The sequence below is a fragment of the Charadrius vociferus genome, unplaced genomic scaffold, assembly GCF_000708025.1.
Source record: "Charadrius vociferus isolate BGI_N301 unplaced genomic scaffold, ASM70802v2 scaffold163, whole genome shotgun sequence".
Classification (NCBI taxonomy): Eukaryota; Metazoa; Chordata; class Aves; order Charadriiformes; family Charadriidae; genus Charadrius; species Charadrius vociferus.
In genome coordinates this window covers 2192888-2215048 of record NW_009648332.1, presented here as the reverse complement: position 1 = coordinate 2215048, position 22161 = coordinate 2192888, and the positions used below count along the sequence as shown (strand labels likewise).

General features: G+C 39.1%; 1 protein-coding gene across 1 annotated transcript in view; it reads right to left on the bottom strand.

Moving 5' to 3' along the window:
* Positions 1–22161, bottom strand: part of GLIS1 (GLIS family zinc finger 1) — a 115055-nt gene that overhangs the window by 4391 nt on the left and 88503 nt on the right. The window contains exons 6-7 of the mRNA XM_009884609.1: positions 21976–22126; positions 6650–6834 (exon numbers count right to left, since the gene is read on the bottom strand). Of these exons, the coding sequence (XP_009882911.1) occupies positions 6650–6834; positions 21976–22126 (336 nt within the window). The remainder of the gene's footprint in view (positions 1–6649; positions 6835–21975; positions 22127–22161) is intronic.

Genomic DNA, 22161 nt, shown 5'->3' with positions numbered 1-22161 from the left:
CAAGCAAAAATCTCAAGGATGTACTTCATTTCAAGCAATAGATCAGCTGAACGCAGTCAACAGCCCACTTGTGTTCAAAGCTAAGTAGCAAGTACTCCACTGGATCAGGTCCAGGATGCTCAGGTCCTAAGGGAATGTGTCTATAATGAATTAATTTAAATATAATAATGCAATATTTAAATGAACAGCACTGCTTTGTTTTCAGTTGCGTAAAGTCTTTTCCCATCCAGGGTGTGTTATGCACTGCTGGAGATAGAGCTATTTATTTGAAATACCTTTAAGAGTACCTTAAACCTCTCTTTGCTCAGACTGCTCCTATTTAAATGAAACCCCTTTCACTGAACACTGGGGGCCACAGTCTGCAAGTAAATCCGAACTAGAGATGCAGGACTGACTCCCTATTGATTGAGTTCAGCTAGAGGCTCTTCTTGATTCTGAAAACTGCAGAGGTAAATCTGTATGGTCTCTGGCCACCACCAGCATTCTGCTTTAGGGGCATGTTTGACTTTTGTCCCACGCATACCCTACATTTCTTATCTCCTGCTTTTTTTTAAAGAAGTATCATATTACCAGTCAAACACCAGTTTGGTTTTTGCCAGCAGAAGTTATGAATGAGAAGCTATTTAACAGTAAAGGACAAATGAATTGCTGAGGAAGAAATTTTACAACTTACAAGTTTGTGCCAGCATGCTAAAAGAAAATGTTATTTGCTCCCATAAGGATGACCTCAAAGCATGCCACAAGATTTACACCAACCATGGCCAGATTTAATTCTCTTCCTTCCTCCTGCCTCAACAACCTCTTCCTGATTCCAGGCGTATCACACACTAATTGCACATTCATATTAACAATCCCTTTTCCTACCTTCTCTGAAAGTCTCTTATGAAATTATGCTCCTTCCCTTATATGCGACTGAAGTCGACCAAGTGAGGCTTAAAGTTTAGCAGAATGTGCCATCAGGATTTTCCTCTAATTGCCAGAAAAAATATGGAGCTGTTGTCTTTCTTCTCTTAGCCTTACTCAGACTGAAACACTTCCTAAGGAACTACTGCAAAAGCTCCAGGTAGTTCAGTCAAACACTGACAGAAACAGATCTTCAGCTGATAGAAATCAGACTTGCTGGGCCAGTTGTGCAGCTATTGAGTCTGTTTGTTTAGAAATGAAATACCTGTGCCTATCACCAGAGCGCCTGGGTGCTGTACAGGGTGGAATTTGTCCCTTACAAATCATGCAGTGTACAAGCTTGGTCCTGTTAAGAAAGATCTCCTGTTTTTTTCTACATATTCCCTTTACCACCAAAGTTTGACCAAGTAGATAGTACACGCAAAACTCGGGGTCTGTCTGTTCATTCTGGTCACGTTTTCTAAGGTGGTAATAAACAAGGCTAAGTGAGGCAATTCTTTAGTAGAAATGCAGTGAACTCGCCGAGTGGTGAAAGATTTGCTCTGAAGTTTCACAGTTTAACATGTGTTTTGGCAGAATCTGCAAGGATTAGATGATTCATTTTTAGAAAACCTATGATCCTCCACCACAAAATACCTAAACTGTTGATATCCATGATTGGTGAAGTACTAATGGATGACTGTATTAGATAAAGACACTATGCACACTGTACCAAAGCTGCTCATATTTGCTGCTATGTAGAAGAAGGCCCAGAAATTTGGAAAGCTGAGTATTAAATGATGCATGTCCTTCCTCAGAATAAATACACAGCCACGTCTATTTACTGCCTGGAGAGTCTGGCTCAAAAAACCAAAGAGCTCTTATGAGAGGCAGCAAAGCCACCTTTTGATGTGGTTTTAGGTACAGCGCTTTATTGATTGGCTTCTGATAATCATCCTGACTTTTCTGTTTACAAAACATAAACTCCTTGCTGTAAGCCTTCTAAAAATATATCCTTTTGAGATGAGCAGTGAGACAAAATGAGACACTTGGCGTCAGATGAGGTATAACTGGTTGCAGAGAGCATTTATATGCATTGCTGGAGAAAAAACTGAACCTTTTCCAGAATGTCTGCTATACACATCACTTCTAGGGAAGGCATGACGTGTATTTTCTCTGTCTCTCTAATTGCTGCCCTTTCATCATGCTCCCAGGCTTGCCTTTGTTAAATCAATTAAATATCTTCATGATCTACAGGGCTGGCACAGTGGCATAGAAAATCAGAGAGCAGCCAAGCATGACAGAACTGGATTGAAACTAGTTGGATCCAGCGTTTTCTCAAGACCTATGTGTAAAGGTTTCTTTTAAAGTGTTTTAAGTTACACTGTCTAGTTGCTCAGGAAAAAATACCTGAGGCAGAGAACTGCCTCAAAATCAGAAGTCTGGAAAAGAACTGCCATAAACAATCAAAATCTTCTTTGGATTGCAATATCTATCCCTCAGCATCTGAAAAGGCAGCACAAGAAGTGTTACTGGAACTATCCAATGAAGAGACACGATGTAGGAAAATACTAGTGTTATTGCACTGTTATATTCACCACGACCAAATTTCTGCTGTTTCCCAAAGAAAATACAAAGAAATACACCATTCCTGTTCCAATGTGCTTGCAGATGTGATAAACGCAGGCAGCACACTGAAGAAAAAAGACGGAGTGAGGAAGGGGAAGATTGCAGCAGGAACACTGGTCAGGTAAAACAAACCATGACACTAAAAATGGGACTTTTATTAACCCTTCTGGCCTGAGCAGTATAATGAAAGCTTACTTCCTTTTTCATTAGCTTCGTAGAAATGATGAGACAGTGGGACCCTATAAGAAAGGGATAGAGGCTTTATGGATGGCATTCTATGCCTGTGGAAAAAGGCACAGGGATGGCTATGGGAGGTGTGGACTAAAAGGCTGGTGGATGCTTCCTTGAGGACGAAAGCTGAAGGAGAAAGACAGGGACTCCCAATAGCTTTTGCAAATGCAAAAGGTGAGAAAGAGATGGAGACTCAAGACAGCTCCTCTGCATAGACAAGAGCACTGCGAAGATTACTGAGTTAGAGAGTGCCTCCTTTACTCCTTACGCAGGGATATTACACCAGACAGTTCACTGCCTGGTTGGAGACCTGTCAGCAAGCACTTGTATTTCTCTTCTGTGTGTTTACATGACTCATCTTCAGAATAACTTTTCACATGACTGCATGCAGGTTTCATGGGGAGTGACAGTGGCAGCAGTTTATCCCGGAGGACTCCGGCCTTACATCTGGAACACTAAAGAATTGCAGTTGCGGCTGGTGAATCTGATCCGCAGTTCCACTACTAGGATGTACAGGAAAAATCTGGTGATGTTCCCTGCACTTAAATTGGGCATGAAATAACACTTGGGTAGGAAGAATTGTGCTTGCAGTATTAAAAGCTGTATTTCAAAATGTAGCCAGCTGACTGTTAATCCTGGAAGGTGGAAATGAGTCTTGGAGTGACTGAAATTGCATACCTCCAGGTCAAAGGACTGCAGGATCAGTGAGTTGCTCTGTCAGTAAGATTTTTTTCATTACTTTTTGCATACTTTCTATACTCCCACCCACTGCTTCAGAGGCACAATTGGAGAGTTTCTTTTGGTACACGGTAGGCTGGCTTTTGCTGATGGCCTTCAGTAGCCTGGCATGGCTCAAGAGGCCAGTCAGTCTGTCCAGAGGATCTGAGCATCATGCATCTTTTACACTATTAAAAAGGGAAAATTGCCAGCTTGTTTAAATGCTAAGTGTTCCCGAAAACCAAAGTAATTAAACAAGAGATTTGGAAAGGCCATGTGAGTTAAAGCAACCACAAGGGCTTTTGTAACAACGGCTGCTCTTGCCAGATAAGGTTTCATTCATTTTACACAACCACAGGAAATGAAACTTGTTGCTTGCAGGCAATACAATGTTTGATTTGCATATGCAATACAAATCAGAGCTTTACTGCATTTATACACTTTTAAAATGTGCAGTATGAAACAAAGGTGCTTTTGGTTCGTGCCATTTAGTTGTGGTTCCTTTAGATCTCTTGAAATGCTTTACACGGAAAGTATTAGGAATCAGGATATGATTAAAATCCCATAACCAATGGTACAATTAACAACCATGTATGGTTGATTAGAGAAAACTAAACATGGAACATTTTTTACAAGTTCTTAAAAAAGACTCCCTTCAGTGGTTAAAATATGAAGTAAGCAAGAAGGATTTTCTGGTGCAAACATCCCTGCTCCTTCTAGGAGAGCAGAAGTGTAGAACCAATTTGGCAAAAAGTGTTTCACCAATATTTTTTTTTCCACTTGGATTTCAGGTTTTCCTTCAGTTTTGATTTAAATCAAAATTTTTCTGAGGTTAATTTTCAAGTGAAGAATTTACTAAATGTCCTGTCAGTTTAAATGATCACTATTAAATGTTTTATGTCCAGTAGATGTAGAAATATAACAGTTAATAAAAGAATAAACCACGTTCCAAACATAACATTTAGTTAAAATTTTGCTTTGAAATAATTTGTGACAGAAAAGCTGCAGTTAGCCACTTCACACAGTGCATTGGCTGCCTCTGTTTCTGTAAGGCACGGCCTAGAAAACTTCAAGCAGCTTTAAAATGAATGATGTAATGAGCAAATAATTGGAATATGCCTAGTAAATGCCATCTTGTTATGTCATGTCATTTACGTGTACATGCAAATAAATCTCAGCTTTTCAAATTCCATAAAATTTCTGACAAGAAATCATGTCAGGTATAAATAACTACAGGATTCCATTGTCTGCAAAATTTTTTCAACATGTAATAATTTCCATGTGATCTTACTACAACTAAGTTTAAACATATAAATAATGTCAGCTTATTCTTTCATTATCAATATTTGTGCTACCAGCTTGACAAAGCTTGCTGTCTTCTAAAAAAATTCAGATCCACAATGTTTATATGCTTCTATACTGAAGCCTAGTTCTACAGGTAGACTTACAGTGTTCCTTTTTTCGGCAAAAATTCAAAACTCCCAAATTACTACAGATTCCATTAGAAAAACGTGCTATTAATGAACTGAGATGCAAAAAAGATGTAGAGCAAGTACAGCTAAGTACAGGTTACAGATCAATTGATTTCAAACGCTGCTAATCAAAATTGATTTTTGAATGACCATTTCCATAATGAATTTATAATAATACTTCAACATTTGGCCAAAGTGGAAAATTATTGCTTTTTCAAAACCACACGACATTAACACTTAGAAAGCAACAATTCATTCAAAAGGAAATGTGGTTTTCTTAAGGAATAAAGTCAATTTATTTAAGTGGTTCAAAACTTGTTCTGTCTATGCATTTGTTTCTGCCATAGTAATGAGCTGTTAAACTTTCCTCTTGTGGTTTGTAGTTATTTAGCTCATTATAGTAACATAATCATATATCATTATATGCTATCATAAATCTGCCACTTTTCCCTTACAGAGTTAATCTTTTTAAATTGAATAATCTGTTGAGCATCAGGTTGAGTTAGTTTTTCCTTCAGCACAAATCATTTCATATAATACGCTTCAACTTTTCAGACTAAGTCAGTCCAACCAAAGACCAAAAATACCCCTCAGAGAATGAAGGGCAGAGGGAACTGTTGGGACACCGAACCCCGTTACAGCTGTGAATTGCTCACTGGGTTCCTGTTCAACTCCTGTATTTCAGACCCAGCCTTAGCATATATTGAGAGAAAGCAAACCTCCTGTTTTGCCCACTGGTAAATTGATCAGACGTGATACTTTGCCAGCCAAAAAATGACCTTACAGAAATGACAGTACAGCTGTGAAATGAGTTTCAAAAAGCTGGTTATCTGCCTGTATAAACTTATATGCTTGGTTATACTTGCAACCAGACAGATGTCCTGCACACTTCTTTATTGTGAAAATTTACCACACTTAAGCAGCATACCATCTGGATTATATAACATATTTCTTAAATATGCAAGCTCCTGTGACTGGAAGAATCTGTGATCATAATATCTCTTGCTAATTTATACCTCAAAAAATGCAGAAACATTAATTAGTTACCACAGCAGAACTCCGGAATAGGTAAATAAGCTCCCGATTAAAAGGCTGAGCAATTCAGAACAAAAAAATGTTTTAAATTAAGCAGTGGGACAGCTGCTTAGCTGCTCCTATGCCTGTCCTCAAATCACACTGGCACACTATAATTGTAAAGAGTGCCTTTGCATATTATTACATAAAACAATACAGATGACAAACTTCCAAATAATAAATAGCAAAATATTTTTTTTTTGTCTTAGCTCATGTCTGGTGTATCGCTATCAGTGCACTGAGCAGGACATTGCCAAGGTGTGCTTCAGCCCATGTATTTTGGGACTAGTTGGCTCTTGCTTTGGCAGGGTCATTCTCTCCCAGCTGATGGAAGGCTGGATGACCAGTCAGATGAGGTGCGTAGCTAGTAGCCATCTACTGAAAAACCTGAATAAATGCAGTAAATCTGCTGTTGTGATAGCTTTCCCCATTATGATAATGAATCACAGCATGAACTGGTTTGAAAATTTTGCTCTGCATGTATATCAAGCCACTTTAAAAAATGGAGTTCCCATTAAAATCCTGTCAATCCCTTAATAAGACAGTATTGGCTGAAAATGCAAAAACTGAAATAAATTCTTTCTCCCCAACTAGGAATTAGGGAAGTTCAAAACAACAACAACAACAACAAAGGGAAGAGTTACCTTGAGATCCCTGCTGTACAGACTGGTTTTGAAATTGAGCGTATGGTTTATTTGGTATTCCAGAAAATTGCTGCCCATTTGGTGACTGGCTGTGTGATGATGGAGAGCCGTGTTTCTGCAATATGGAAGGTGGAACTAATGCTTTCAGGGGGCTGACAAGTGGAGAGATTATGTTGGGAGCAAGCCTAGAAAAAGAAAATACAGAAAAACTTCAGATATTACATCACAATACAGGAAAATTAAATACCCTATTTCCATAATGGCCAAACTATAGAAATGTTTATTTTGCAGGCAGATATTATATTGTCAAAAAAAAAAAAGATAACAATGCAATGCTGCTTTCAGGTATCCATTAGGAGGAAAGGGAGTTAGAGAAGGATTTTTATTCCTTTACACTGACTTCCTGTACTAGCCATAATGCCAGGATCAAAATGACACCACTCCTCAGTAAGCAACTTAAATACATCTCAGTTTAAATTTAAAATTTTGTGATACACGAAATACATGTCCAGATATGTATCCCGAAAACAGAAGTGGGAAACATAGTTGAGTGTTTAAGTGCCTTTGTAGCTGTAATGGGGTAAAAGCTTTACATCCAAGTTGCAGCCAAGGGAAAGAAAGGAATTAGTTTCAGTTATTTCTTTTGTAGGGTTTTTTAGACTTAGAAATACAGCTTTAACTGCAACACATGGTACCGTCCTTTCAAAGAAAAAGCCTGAGGAAGTGTTTGCTTGTGGCAGCACTGCTCAGTGTAAGACTGAGAAGTGGCTGTACCTGAGAGATGGAAAATTCCCCCGAGACGTCTGGGACTTGGGCCAGCACAGGAGCACTGGGGCAGTCCTGCTCCAGGAACAGACCCTGACCCAACACTCCCACAAAGAGCTGGAACAGCTGAGGAGAAGCCTCACTAACCCACTTCCATGAAGTCTCTGGGGGGCATCCTCTGCCACCAGAGAAGCAGAGAAACTTCAGTGCTTCCTCACTGCCAGAACACGACCATCCCACCACGGGTTGGTACAGCAGCTGGCCCAGAAGGGATGAAGCCATTTGCCAGAGAACTGTCTTTTGGCCATTTACAGCTAGAAAGATGGCATGGTGCAGAAGATGTGACCAAAAACCTGGCCATTCACGTATAAGCCTCTTTTCGAACTGCATTAAACTAAGTCTATAAATGAGGAAATAGGTAGAAGCTGGATCTTTTACTCTCCTATGGTAGCTGTGACAAATGGCCTTTTGCTCCACAGCCCAGTGTTAGACAAGGCACTGTGCAGGCTGCGTGGACCTTATGCTCACCATATACTCTCTGCTGCCTCTGAAGCTTTTGCTAAATGTATGAAGTGGCTCTTTGAGCAGCACTAGAACCTCCAGATGCTAGAAAAAACACCTGAGAGGCACCCTGTTGAAACTTCACAGCTACAGGTCCTGAGGTGTAGAAATAAAAATACCCCTGCAGGTTATAATACATGTCACCTAGCTGGAAAAAAAAAAAACAAACCAAAAACAAAAACACCCCCCCCCCAAAAAAAAAAACAACAAACGGAGCACAAACCATTGCAGGCACACAAAGAATCAACTAAACAACCAAATTAAATCTCTCACTGGTCTCTTCCTCTACCACTGCACAAGCCGTTCAAACACCATAACTCCTGATTTGCAATAGCAGTTCCTTGCCAGTTTACACGACTGCTTCTTGGAGCAGTTAGGATCAAACTTGGGGAGCGAGGCTATGCTTGACTGAGGGCTAAGCACTACATGGGAGCATTCAAGAGGTAAATATAGATGAACTGTGAATTAATGGTGACAACAGCTTAATCAAATTTAACATGAGAGGCAGAGGAACACTGCCAAAAGCTGTCACAGTGACACTCTATTAAAAGGGGCTTAAATAAATCAACCAGTCAAAGCCCATCCTATGCTGAAATAATTCCATCTCCCAAAGCAGGAAAATAAGGCATATAATACAAACCACAGAGAGTCTGAATATCCCCAAACTAAACTGAAGAAATAAACCAGTATTGTTACATGGGTGAAGGCAAGGATGTTTTCAAGCCACATATGTAAGAATTGGAAAATATTTTTTTTGTGAGAAAGGTGACACCCCTCCCATAAGTGATGATCCGCAGTCTGTAAAATAAAGATGACTAAAGTCGAATTTTAAGAGCCAACATGCAATGAAAATAAAGAATATGATCTGGTTGGGTTTTTTAAGTGCATATTAAAAAGGGCTCAGCGACAGAGCTGGGATGGCCCTTGCCCTACCCCAAGGGTAGAGGGCTGCAGAGGTGGTAAAAAGGGACGTGGGCAATGCAGGGGCCACCTGTGCCCTCTTCAGGTCAGAGACAGAAAATGCTCTCTGGAGTCTGAACTGCTGAAGAGCAGATGCTCGAGGGACAATACCGAGTTTATTTGCTAAGAAGCAGCTAAACGCCAAGGTCAGATCCCATGTGGCTGTAGTTTTTCCTCAAAGGTCTCAATAGAGAAATAGTTCAACAGAAATGAGCTGCCGTGCAGCCCAGCTACAAGTTGTATCTTCTGCAAATGCTCTCAAATGCGTGTCTGTGGTGAACTATTGCATGAAGATGGGGCTGACGTGATCTGCTGGGACCTGCAGAAAAGCCTTTGCTAGGGTCTCTTCCGAGGCTGCAAGGGAGTGCCAGCAAAGCACAACCACAAATTACAAAATGGTCACCAGCCCCTTCAAACAGCACACATGGAGACATTGTCCTCGACATGCCAGAAATGCTATTAGAAGCCTGGAAATGCTTCTATCTGAAAGGAGATTAAAAAGATTGCAGTTGTTTTCATTGGAAAGATAATAGCTAAAAGCGATCATGATAGTGACATTTATATGGATAATGACCACACACACATTTAAAAGAGAAACAAAAGATGTACTAAAAACTCCAAGGGCTGGATGAGCCAGAAACCACTCTGAATGAGGGAGGAAAATACTTCTGGTGAGCGAGTACTCTGCAACTGCCTGTGTTGGGTTTCCTCTGCCTTCTCTTGAAATGTCTTCTCCTGGCTACTGCTGGGAAATGTAGCACCCCATAGAGGCCTGCCGGGCTGCTCTCTGGTGAGTGCTTTGTTAGGATGGTCAAGTAACCGCATTTTCAAATTCTATGCAAATAGGTTGCATGCCAAATAAAAATGGTACATTTAAGGTGTCCAGCTGTGGGAATACCGAAAATCCCAGCTTCCCTACTTAGTTTAACTACTTCAAGAGGCTATTTAAATCTTAACCATGTGAGAAGAATTTAACAGTTTGAGACACTGGAACAGGTTGCCCAGAGAAGTTGTGGATGCCCCATCCCTGGAGGCGTTCAGGGCCAGGCTGGATGGGGCTTTGAGCAACCTGGTCTATTGGAAGGTGTCCCTGACCAGGGCAGGGGTTCAGAGCTAGATGAGCTTTTATGTTGCTTCCAAGTGTAACCATTCTATGATTCTATGAAGCAGTCCTTCTCTCCATTCATACTCTTTTGCATTCCTGTTTTTCCTGTCCATAAGCTCACCAGTCGTGACAGTGTTTGTGCCTTTGAAATGACTGGTTAAGAGCAGGTGAGATTCCCCGTGCGAGGCAGGAGGGTTGCAGGGGTCCATGGGGCCCTGCTCCAGCTGGGTGAGCTGAGCTGCCAGCCCGCTGCTCTCACTGGGCACTGCTGTCACGGTGCTGGAGCTCAGCAAACATAGCTGTCTGCGGGCAGCCGGTATCCTAGGAGCTTGTAGCACAGGAACCTGAACTGAAAACCCTGAAAGCTCCCTGTAACACTTGACCATCGCTGCCTCCTCTGCATGAACAGAGTTTCACACAGTTGAGCAGGTCACCGTAAAATCTGCTACATTCTGCTCAGTCTCTCCCAAACAGGGAATTTAACGTTTCCCGTAAGTTAAGGCACAGTTTTTAGCTAGGGAAGAGCTTTGCTCAGCAGAAAAATCTGGCTGTATTAGTGCAAGCAGCCAACATGGGGATTTGTTTCTTTAAAATGGTCATCACAATGCTTACAGCTCGAGCTGGTCCCTAAAATACTATTTTTTGTGTGTGTACGCATGTGTGAATGTGCTCTGGCACGCTCAACGAGACATTTTTCATCAGCTAACTGTCCAGTTCCCAGTGTCGTGTTTTTAATTCTCTCCTGAATATTTGCCTACTAATTAGGTTGCTGCGATACTCAGGTTGTTAAAAGAGAGGAGGAATCACTCCTGATACAAATTAAAGAGATAATGCATTAGCAACAGAAAAGAGCTTAAAAGGAGATGCCTTCTGTGTGGAAGAAGAAACACTGAACTACTTACACCAGGAACTCAGCTGGATACATTAAAAATTCCCAGGCAGTAGCTCAGGCATATATGTTTCAATAACTAATAGCCTGGACATTTCCTGTTAATACTGTCTACAACCACAGTTTGCTTTGGTTTGGATATTAATAATAAATATATACCATATATTTTACTTTAATTGTAACTTGTATAATTCAGTAAATTTGTAGGTCCTTTTGGGGCTTTTTAATATATATCTGTGCCTATATATAGCTATATAAAGAGATATATAAATAAATACTCTTACACACATGTAAAAAGAACCCTTATAGTTCCTTAATTCATTAAATTTGGGGGCTCCTGGCTATAGTGAATACTTCTGTTCAGGAGCATAAATCTTTTCGCTATCTCCCTAACCTTGTGACAAAGCTAAAAAGAATCAACAGTTCTTACAGATCGCGTGCACTGCTGATGTAGTCTGACTGTTGATATAATGTACCCTGTCTTACAAGGATGCTTGATAGTAAAACAGTAACTCAGACAACAAATTAACCCACTGCAAGGCTTTTACTACTCCATTATCAGAAACAGTATGTCCCTTATGTGAAAGGTAACCAGTTAACCATGCATTTACCTTACTCCTAACCATTATCTGCTACAGACACTAATGAAGTTCCTAGCAAGCCCTCTCCAATTCCAGATTTCCAGTTGCCTACCAAGGAAACTGCTACTGCTAAAACCCTTCCTTGCTGTATGTAATACATGATGCAAGCAGGAAAGCTTTTTCACCTGAAGATTCATTTTGGTGACCTCAGACCCAATGACAATAGGTGCTTCTCAATCCCTCTCATATGGAGAGGTATGCACCAAAAGGGTCTCTGTTCCCTGCATGTCTTGACTGGTTTTGAACTTAGAGTATCTTTTGGGAACAGCACTGATGTAGGAATAACATGCAACTTTCTTGAGCAGTGATTATAACAGAAAGGTAACTATATAGTTGGATGCAGTAAGAATCTACTTCTTAATGACCATATATTACATAGTAGTAAAACCACAAGAGCTGTATTCCGTTTTGATGCATTAAGTTATTGTGGGAGTTAAAACCAGCTGAAGATATACTAGAATAGGAAGACAGGGTTTGTTTTTTTTACAAAGTAAAACTGCCAAAACTACAAGCATGCCAATGAAATAAGAGAATTTAAAATGCAGTTTTTCAGATTACAAGGGTGCAATGGAGGAGCCAGCCTCCTCTCCACCCTGTCCAAGACATGGGAGTAACAGGGCATGCACCACAGAGAGAAGCAGGTCAGGTTAAAACAAAAGGAACATTTTGCTCACACAGCATGCCCTGGCCTGTGGCATTTGTAGCCACAGGAAGTCACAGAATCAAACAAAATACCTAGTTTTTAAAAACGGACTGAATAACTTAATGGCCAAAACCAACATTTCCATGGTAAGTGAGGGGTAATCAAATCTTGTGCTTCAGGATGTAAGCTGATCGCCCAAGGAGGCAGAGAGGAATTCTCCTCTCTCTTCACTCATCATACAACTTTGTATGATTGACCAGGTACTGTGGGTTTTTTCAAATTCCCTTTGAAGCACCATGTGTAGGATGGCGCTGAAGACATAATACTAGTCTTGAGGGACCTATGATTTCAGGTGGAATTGCAAAGCTAATGCATTCCTCTCCTGAGGATGCATCAGTAGACAATTAAGTAAAAGGACTAATCAGAAAAATCTTGTTTATGTAATACCTTCATCCACACAACCGTCAGAAAACTATTGGAAAAACTGATTCTGACAATAACATACCTTGTCTATGATACTACACACATTTCTGCACCACACTAAAAACACTGTCTTAAAATACTCAGCTTCACAGCCCTTCCTAAGGGAAGCTCTTGAAGTCGGATGGGATACTGCCCACGAAGAGTCATTAAACCAAGTGTGAGACAAGAAAACGAGCTAATTCCTCACCTCTAATGAAAAGCATTTGTCACATCAATGGGAACATTCAGAGATCTCGATCTTAACAGAAGGTTTTTTAAAAAAGAAAGTAAAAAGTCAAAACATAGAAGATATTAATCTGTCTTTTCTCTCATTTTACAAAGAGCATACCTTTAGGAATCTCAAACAGAAATCCCAGTAAGACTTTTACATAAATTTTCTTGTGATCATGATTTAACAATATATTTTGGATGGTGAAAGTTCATATTAAACTGTAAGTAAGGCCTATGTGAGGGAACTACCTAGGTATGCCATGAGCTAGCAGTCATCTGTAGAAAAGACATCTCCCAGGCTACAATTACCATGACCTTGTTTTAGCATTATTTATCCTGCCTCCACTTCCAGCCTCCCAAAGTAGGCAGTGGTGTATAAGAATTTGTGTGTTTTCACAATGCATACCAAATGTCTTGTTCCAATATTACTGCAACATAAAGAACCAAAAAATAAATACATATCAACATTGATTTTTCTGAGCTTTCTTTCATGTATTCATCCACAATAAGAAACAGTTTTACACTTTGCTTTAGCCAGTCTTTAGCCAGTTCAAAAGCAGTTCCTGGACAAAATAATACAGAGTAAGAAACAGTAAAGCTAGAGTTTGAGCTTTTTTAAGATGAGCTTTTTCATGATCTAGTTCATCATCTTGACTGCCAAAAACTACACACAGTATACATAATTAGTAAATACTGAATGGAATTGAAAATTGAAAAATAATGAAAATAAGTTCAAATTATCATTCTTGAATAATAAGTCGGAATTAAGTGTAACCACAAAATAGAAATATCTAAGATAGGGATGTTTCCAATACGAAAGCTCTCTGTTTTGTTTTGGTTTTTTTATGATGTGATGGCTTGATTGGCAGATTCCTCAGCTAGACAAAGAACCTCAACCCATATCCCATTGAGTTCAGTGGAAACAGGACCAAATCCAGACTGAAAAACATCTGTCCTTTATCTCAAACAATTCTTTGTCTATTTTGGGTTATAAGACCATTCTGTAATACAGTTCTCATGCATAGTGTATCGCCATATCAAAGTCTTGACTTTGAGAATTATGTTTAACTCATATTAATATGAAGAAAAGTATATAATAAAGCACCAGAGAAGTACAAAGCAAAGAAGCTCCATGTTTTATCTTAAGTGACTCACAGAGTATTGCAGCGAGTTAAAAAAAAATGAGAATTTCCATTAAACCAGGTTCTACCATAAAATCCAGCATGCCAACCATTTCATTCATAAAATCTCTGCCCCAAGCATTATAGTTACTTATATTGTGAGAAAGTCCAATTCAGCTCCAGGACTGGGAGATTTTTTGTTTTTTAATGGAAAAAAAAGTTAACGCTGATTTTCATCTCTTCCCATAATATTAAAAATGATGTGTAAAGCTCTGCTAATCTGGTCTCTGGATAGCGCCCAATCTCTTGCCACGTGTTTCTGTTCTGGGTCTTGCCCTACGGGAATTTCTGTCAGCACATGCTCAGGAAACAGTTATACCGTTCACTTTTTTTTTTACCTTTTTTTTTTTTTTTTTAAGACGGATTCTATCTGAAGTTTGGTGAACCTTTGCACTAATCACTGCCAGGTGCCTCTGGCTACGTTTCTGGAATGCAAGGAATCTTTTCCTTCTCTCCCTCTTTCTTCCTTTCTCCTCTTCTCCCCCTCTCCCTGATATATAATAAATCCTTCATTGCAGATCACCTTGCTGGGCATCATTGCATTTTATTACCTTTTTCTATAAACAATGAGCAAACAAGTTACTGGGCTGTGACACACTGCCCTTCTTACAAGGCCTCAGTCTCTGTTCTGTGACTGCAAGATACAACGCTGTGATTCGTTTTTCTCGTTTCTCACTGTGCTTGTGGCCAGCTTGAGTAGCTGTCTGCTGTTAAGAGACTCGAGCTCTATTCCTGGCTCTGCTACTAATGCAGCGGGTGACATACGTCTGTCTGGAACATCTTTAAAGTAGGACTGAGGCAATGTCAGCCTTTTCCTATCTTCCAGACAAATGCAAGATACTATTTTAAATTCAGAATACTGCCTTGGATTAATTTAATCCCGTCCTGCATCTTCACTCACCCACACTCTGAGCAGTGTCAACAATGAGTGCAGGAGCTAGATAGCTATGAGGAGTAAGAAGGGCTTCATAAACATTATGGAGAATGAAATCCATGAGACATTCATTGTGACTGAAGTCACAATAGGTCATTTAATTGCTTTAGAATATTTTTAATAATACCAACCAACAGTGATATGAAAACAGCTTCGGGTTCAAAATTATACAGGAGCCAAAGGATTCCTTTCCTGGTATACTCAAAGACTTTCTGTGTGGGCCTTCTCTTCAGGTACAGAGTGACTTACTGAAATATTCACAACCTTTTCTAACAAATACACATGCAAGTCTCAGTTGGGCGTAAAACATAACTCAGTATTTTGTAATGCATTTCATTACCTACACAAAATCACAAATATACACATTTTTTCTATGGTATATGAATACCTCTACAATTGTTCTGACCTGGCATGTGCAATTTCTGCAGAGCATTTAAACATAGTGATCTTTATGAGACCTGTGCCAATCTAAAAGACATCTTTATTTATAAGGGTTTGTTCAATAATCTCCTTTGAAATGAAGCTGATGAATCACTACAGTGGAAGCTGCTACATGTAAGGAAAATCTGAAAACATTCTTGCTAACAATCTAGCAGGAAAATATATTTCAAAAGTTAAAAAAAACCCCAACAACTTATTAATGTGGTCAGAGTATCAAAAGATATTTAAATAAAGAGCACTGCCTTAGGTTCTAGTGATTGCTAGGAAGTCAATTACAAAGATATGAAATCAACCACAGGTACTGTCTACACAGTATTATCCAGTATGTACTGTGTGCTTGACTGATCTATCTTATTTTAGTAATTTAAAGTCATTATTCTCTAGCAAGTATGCAGCAAGATGCTTCCAGGTGCAGGTAGATTTGGTACAGGTAGCTGATGCCTGCTTTCTTCAAGTTTACAGTCTAAAAGGCACTATACCAAATAGTGGGAGATATGAAGATAACTTAATCATTTGTTATACTATGATAAATGATTGTATTTGACATATATGGTTTACATGTAAATGCAGAAATTTCACTTAAAAAGCAAAATAAAATTTAAAAAAAAGAAAAAAATCAGCTTTATAGATGTTAAGCATAAATTTAACCATAGCTAAACCCAGTAATGGCTAAAATCATTAATAAATGCAGGAGAGCTGCAGTTGAATCCATCTTAAATGGTTCCTGAATTATGCTGACCAATTCTTTTAACCTCCCACCTTCTCCTGTAACTCTCTTATTTCTTACTCTAAGATAGTTTTACTTACAGTGTCTCTTCTGCGTAGGCAACATAGCACATACTTTGAGATGCACTGATGAAGGCTCTCTAATGAATGTCAATCCAACCCTTTTAGAAACACAAATGAAATACATGCCCACCTATTTCTGCTGATGGCCACACAATATTTTACCCCATGATCAACCACTAAGTTATTCTTAACCATGTAGTGTTGAAGTAAGCCTGTGCTAATGCTAATTTTGCTTTAAGGGGGGGAAAAACTGTGTAAGCCTATCTGGACATGATTATAAATGAATTCTGATCACATTTTCTACAATGAGATAAATGACTTGGGATTTGAAACCAGATGCTTTTAATTATTGATTTTCTTTGTTACATGAACCTCAGCTCCGCACCTGTACATTGTTCTTTCTATGGACAGATGTACTGATGCCCCTTTTGCGTGCTCAGATCCATAACACTGAGATAAATTATGATGGGTTCTTGGCTTCCTCCATTGAAAATGTTTTCAGCTGTCAGAGATATCTGTTTCTTGTTATTGGTTTTAGTGCTTTTGAAAGAAAGACTAAAACACTGACTTGTGTATTCTATTATAAATGGAGAGTAGTCTCCAGCGGAATCCACAATGAATGAATGATGTATCTCAGTGGTCCTAGAAGTGTTACAAAAACTGTGTAGGTATTCAGTTCTCCAGAGTACTTCTAGAGAGTAAAAGTTTGTTTCCTACAAAGATTCTAGCAACGTGCCAGTTACTACTCAATTTATTTATGTGAGCTTACAAACTTAAAGATTAATAAAAATTAGACATAAGTAGTTAGACACCTAATTGTCACTGAAAGTAATGAGAATTAGGTACACAAATGTATTTTCCTATCTGGCCATGGATTCTGGCAGTTCAATGAGACAGCACAACCTATTGAAAAGAATCTCCCCTGGTTTCTTTTACTGATTTGGGGGCAATTTCTTAAATCTTATTCCAGAAACAGTCATGGTCCAGAAAACTAGCTGCTTGAAAAGAACAGTGAAACCCTTATGGCCATAATTTGAGTCTGGTCCCATCTGATGACCAAGCACTTACCAAACCCTATGTATGCCATCATCATCTACCAACAAAGCTGAAGTCAAAAACAATCCCACAGAGCAGAGAGCTGGGTTGTTGGAGGGTGCTTGCTCCCAGTGCTTGCTCCCAGCTCTGCAGCTCACTGCGAGCAGTCACGGGGACTGGGCCAGATTCTTCTTTGAAATGGAGGCACCTGACAGGGTTCTGGCAGTGTAGGTAACAGGGCTGAAACATGGGTAGGAGCTGGTTTACAGTGTCTTATTGCCAAAGTATGGCATCATAGTAGTACAAATAAAAATCCAGCACACAAGATTTTACCCTACATATTTGTTTCCAACATTAAAAATATCAGAAATTCCAAATTTGGTGTTCCCTGGTCGAGCAAGAAGGGAGGAGGCTCTATGTACCTTGTATTACTTTAGGCAGAGAGAAATGAAGGACTAAATTTTTAACAGAGATCTGTGATATGTGAATTAAGAGGTGCTAAGAAGCAAGCAAACAAAAATTCTGATGTTTAAGCAGCCTGACTGAAATGTCTCTTTTCACTCGATTGATTTTAAGTCCTGTTTCTTGTGATTTTGTATGGGTAAGTGGCCTTTCAGGGGTTCTGGAACATGGTTTGAATTGGTTGCAGTTAGCTGGTGAGAAGCGTGGGCTTCTGGGAGTTGTGTAAGCTCCTTCCTCTAACCTTGATTACTTATCCTTTATATTAAAGGCTCACAAGACTGGATCCAGAGTTCTCATTAATCATCACCTATGGACATCACAGATGTCTTAATCCCACTAGTTCTTCATTTACTGTTGTGTTTACAGAGCAGAAAGGACCTAAATTACCACAGGAATATAAAAAACTAGTTTCACTTTCCTTTCCCTTGGAGACACATCACCTTCCCAATAAAGTTATTATTTGTCAGTACCCCCAGCTTCTTTTGAGAACATAAATGCTGTTTGTTACAGGTGACACAAGTGACAGAGAGCCTCACAGTCACATATAGAGAGACCGTGTTCAGATCCTACAAAGTGACCTTGTTAGGTCATTAAGCTAAATTGGTGCAAATCCCTAACTTGGTGCCACCACTCAAACTCACTTAACTTTAGTCATATCAGTTTCATTTAAGCTGATAATTTATCGTACCAAATATTTTAAACTGGAATTTGCAGAGATAGCTTACAACTGAAACTAAGTACACTTTTAGATGACTTAGATAACAACAGATAAAAAATAGTAGAAAGAAAACCAAGTACAAAATCCACATAAGATTAAATACTAAAAAGCTGTTTTTCTGTCTTCATACTGCTACAAATCAAAACAGACTATTTTTGCAATGGGCAAAATGAAAGTGAGTTAGACATTATATATGGCATATGCTACAAGAAATGCTAAAATAACACTTTGCTACCTGAAATAAAATATAAATATATATTTAAACCTGGATCATGACAAGCCCACTTTCTGGATGCCAAAATATTTCCCAGTCATACACTTTTAGTTTAATTAATATCAATATAAGTAAAATTTTTTGGTTGAGCATACACTTCATACCAGAATTTGAAAAAATACCCTCCATATTGTATAAAGCCAGCATAAATACATTTGGTAATGAAGTCAGATTTTGTTAGAACATTTTCAAGTGAATTAGATAATTTTGTCAAGCTATTTAAATGTCTTAGCAAACCATTTGGGAAAATTGACTGCTGCACTTGGTATTGACTTTGGCAAAGGATGGTAGAACAGAGGGCTTTTTTAAAAAAAAAAAAGAAAAAGCCTTTAAATCAAATTCTGAATCTTATGTCAAACTTGAGTAGACTATTTGTACTCTGCATCATGTAGTTTTTGGCATCTTGCATATTTGATGACTCAGTAATAGATTTCTTGATAGTAATCATTTGGTTCATTCCACAGACTTAAACTATGCAATCCAGTCTTGTCATCGTACTGATTCACAGTATAGAAATTCTTCGCATTTACTTAAACGTTAATGCTGAGACAGCTGACAAATGAGGCAAAACATTATATGTGTGCCAGAAAGCTGGAGCAGTTAATATGAAGAAAGGTAGTGTTAGGTGTTTCTTTCCTATTGTAAACCCTATATATTTTATATGAGTAATGGCATACTGCTATGAAGTGGCAAAAGTGTAACAGTTCTATAATTCAGTGGCTCCAAGCATTAGATTATTAAGTGATTTTGCCCAGTTAAATGGATGAATGCTTTAAACAAAACTGTGTTAAATGAAATTCAAGGACTATTAGTTCACACTAAGTTTATGTACTTGCAATTAAAATGTCATGTGTGGGCTTTATTTAATCAGTCATTAATAATGTAAGCATAAACAATTAAAATACAGCAAAGGGATCTTGGACTGGGTATGACAGTGCTGAATACAGATTATTTTGAGTGAAAATGGTATTTGAGATGATGAAAAATTCCAAGTAATTATGTCATGAAACTAGATACCCTGTTTTAAAATAACTATTCAAAAATACATTCCACTCTCCATTTCCTGATGTTTGGTTCATGGTTAGAAATCTGTTATCATCTAACTCTTACATTTTGTCATAGGATATTAACTATGGTGTTTCTGCAAAGACTTCACATTACTTAAGTATATAAGCGCTGAGATAATCAATAGGCACTGTTGTCTCCTCTGAGAAAGAACACCTATTCCACTAGAACTGAAAACAGCAGAGACAATTCTGATGTAACCTTTGGCCTAAGCACATGATCAAAATTGTTTGTAGAAGGAGCTCAGTGAGAAACTCGGTTCACTCAGCACAGTGTTTCTGCTGAAAAGAGAAGTGCTGTACTCTGGAATGGAGACATGAGGGGTCACAAGGAGAATTCATCTGGGAGCTTCAGACCCCTCAAACTGGAAAACTGTTTGTTGACCTCATTCTGATCAAGTCTTTGCTTTCATTTCTTATTAACATCACCAAAATGTGAAGTGCCTTATAAACAAATCCTTCTCATAGTATATCCTTAGTTTATTTCATTCTTGGTTGTGAGTTTTTGCCTTAACTCCCCTAGGACGCCCATCCTAGAACCAACTCAAAGAGGAAACAGCTGAGCAGCGCCCTGGGTAGCAGTGAGAGGAAGGAATCCTACTCCCCAGGCTCAGGTAGCCCCATTCTGCAGGAAAAGAATAGCTCGTGGATCACCTTCATTTTGGACTGTCTGTCTCCATTCCTCCTGTTTGTGCTCACTGCCTTCTTTGCTACTGAAAACTTCATGTTTATCTGATATAGCTTCCACCTAAATCAGCATGCCCAGTGCCTTCTGTTGGCTACGACTGCCAGGGGCACAAGTCTGCCAACAGGAAATACAAGGTCAGGGGCAGGGCAGGGAAGGAGGAGGGTTGGGCACAGGCATCTGATGTGACAGGGACTGGGTAAGTCTATTCCTATGATGGGCAGATGTGTGCCATACATTGGGAAGGGGCACTGGTACCTGCTACTGGCATAGGTCAGAAGACATGGCTGAAGGAGAAACTGGGTATAGAAGCTAAACTTGCTACAGCATTCATTCCCCAATTAAGAAAAACAATGGAGTAATTTTTTCCTAATTGAATTCCCTTAATCAGATTGTTCTTTAACTACTCCAGGTGCAATTCTCCTTACTGTGCCCTTTCCATGCCATGTGCACTCTGCCTTCTGCCCTTTGCTTAAAGCACACAATTAAAAACTTTCTGGGCTTTTCTTTCCCCATATAAAAGAAGGGGTGGGTCAGTCACTGGACTAGGATGGAAAAACTCTACATTTAATTGCTGCATTTGGTAAAGAACTCCAGCATATTTTTAGGAAAAAAATCTCTTAATCTCTCTGTATCCCAAGTTCCCATCAGTAAAGCAAAATCAGAGTCCCCTCCCTGTCCAAAGTACTGGGAAGAAAACCTTTAAGTTTGATGTTTAATTTGCATGAGTCTAGGCACCAAAAAAAAAAAATTCTGAGCAAAAAGATTAGAGCAGAATTTTGTGGCTTACAGAGATTCTTTACTGTTGAGAAAATGTTACGAGATCCTTGAGCAAATGGTGCTTTAGAAATATCAGATACTGTAGCAATGCAATGCAATCCGTCCTGTAGCAATGCAATCTATACAATTAATGTGATAATATACTCTTCCCTGATTAGTATCTTACTGGTTAATGTCTGCTGCTGAGAGATGTATTACAGAAAATCTGATCGGAGAGCAAGGAAGTGAGAAAGCCTGCTGCTCTGACACAAAATAAGTCTTACTAAGGCAAACACTGCCTTATTCCTGAGTGAGTCATAGTTTGGTTTTTTACCCTTTGAGACATTTCTCATTTTAGCTGAGAAAAGTTCTCTGCACTTATCCAAAGCTACAAGAAGTCATCAAGGGAGAACTAAAAAAAAATAAAAATCTAGATGCAATCGCATTCTATGAAGAAAAAAATCTCAGTGTGTTTTGTTGAAGACAAGGACAAGGCCCTGAGCAAACTGATATTAACGTCAAAGTTTGCTCTGCTTTGCACAGGGGATAGATGACATGACCTTCTGAGGTCCCTTCAAAACTAAATTATTCTATGATTCTAAACCAAGAAAAATTGCTTAGTTTGAGCCAGTGTTTTTCATTCAAACAGCATCCATGCAAAGCAAAATAAACAATTAATAATTCATTATCATGGCAGACAGAGGCCGAGCATGTTTCATACACATACCCTTCCCTGGCACTCTCCAACGGCGACTGATGGTGATGTGGACTGGAAAGGGTAGAGTCGAGTGGATGGTGTCTCGAAGGGATGTCATGAGGAGGCGGTAATACACCTGGTGAGGGACCGTTATGGTTAGCGCTGGAACCACTGTACATGCCTGTGAACACACGTCATTTTGCAGAATAAAATAAG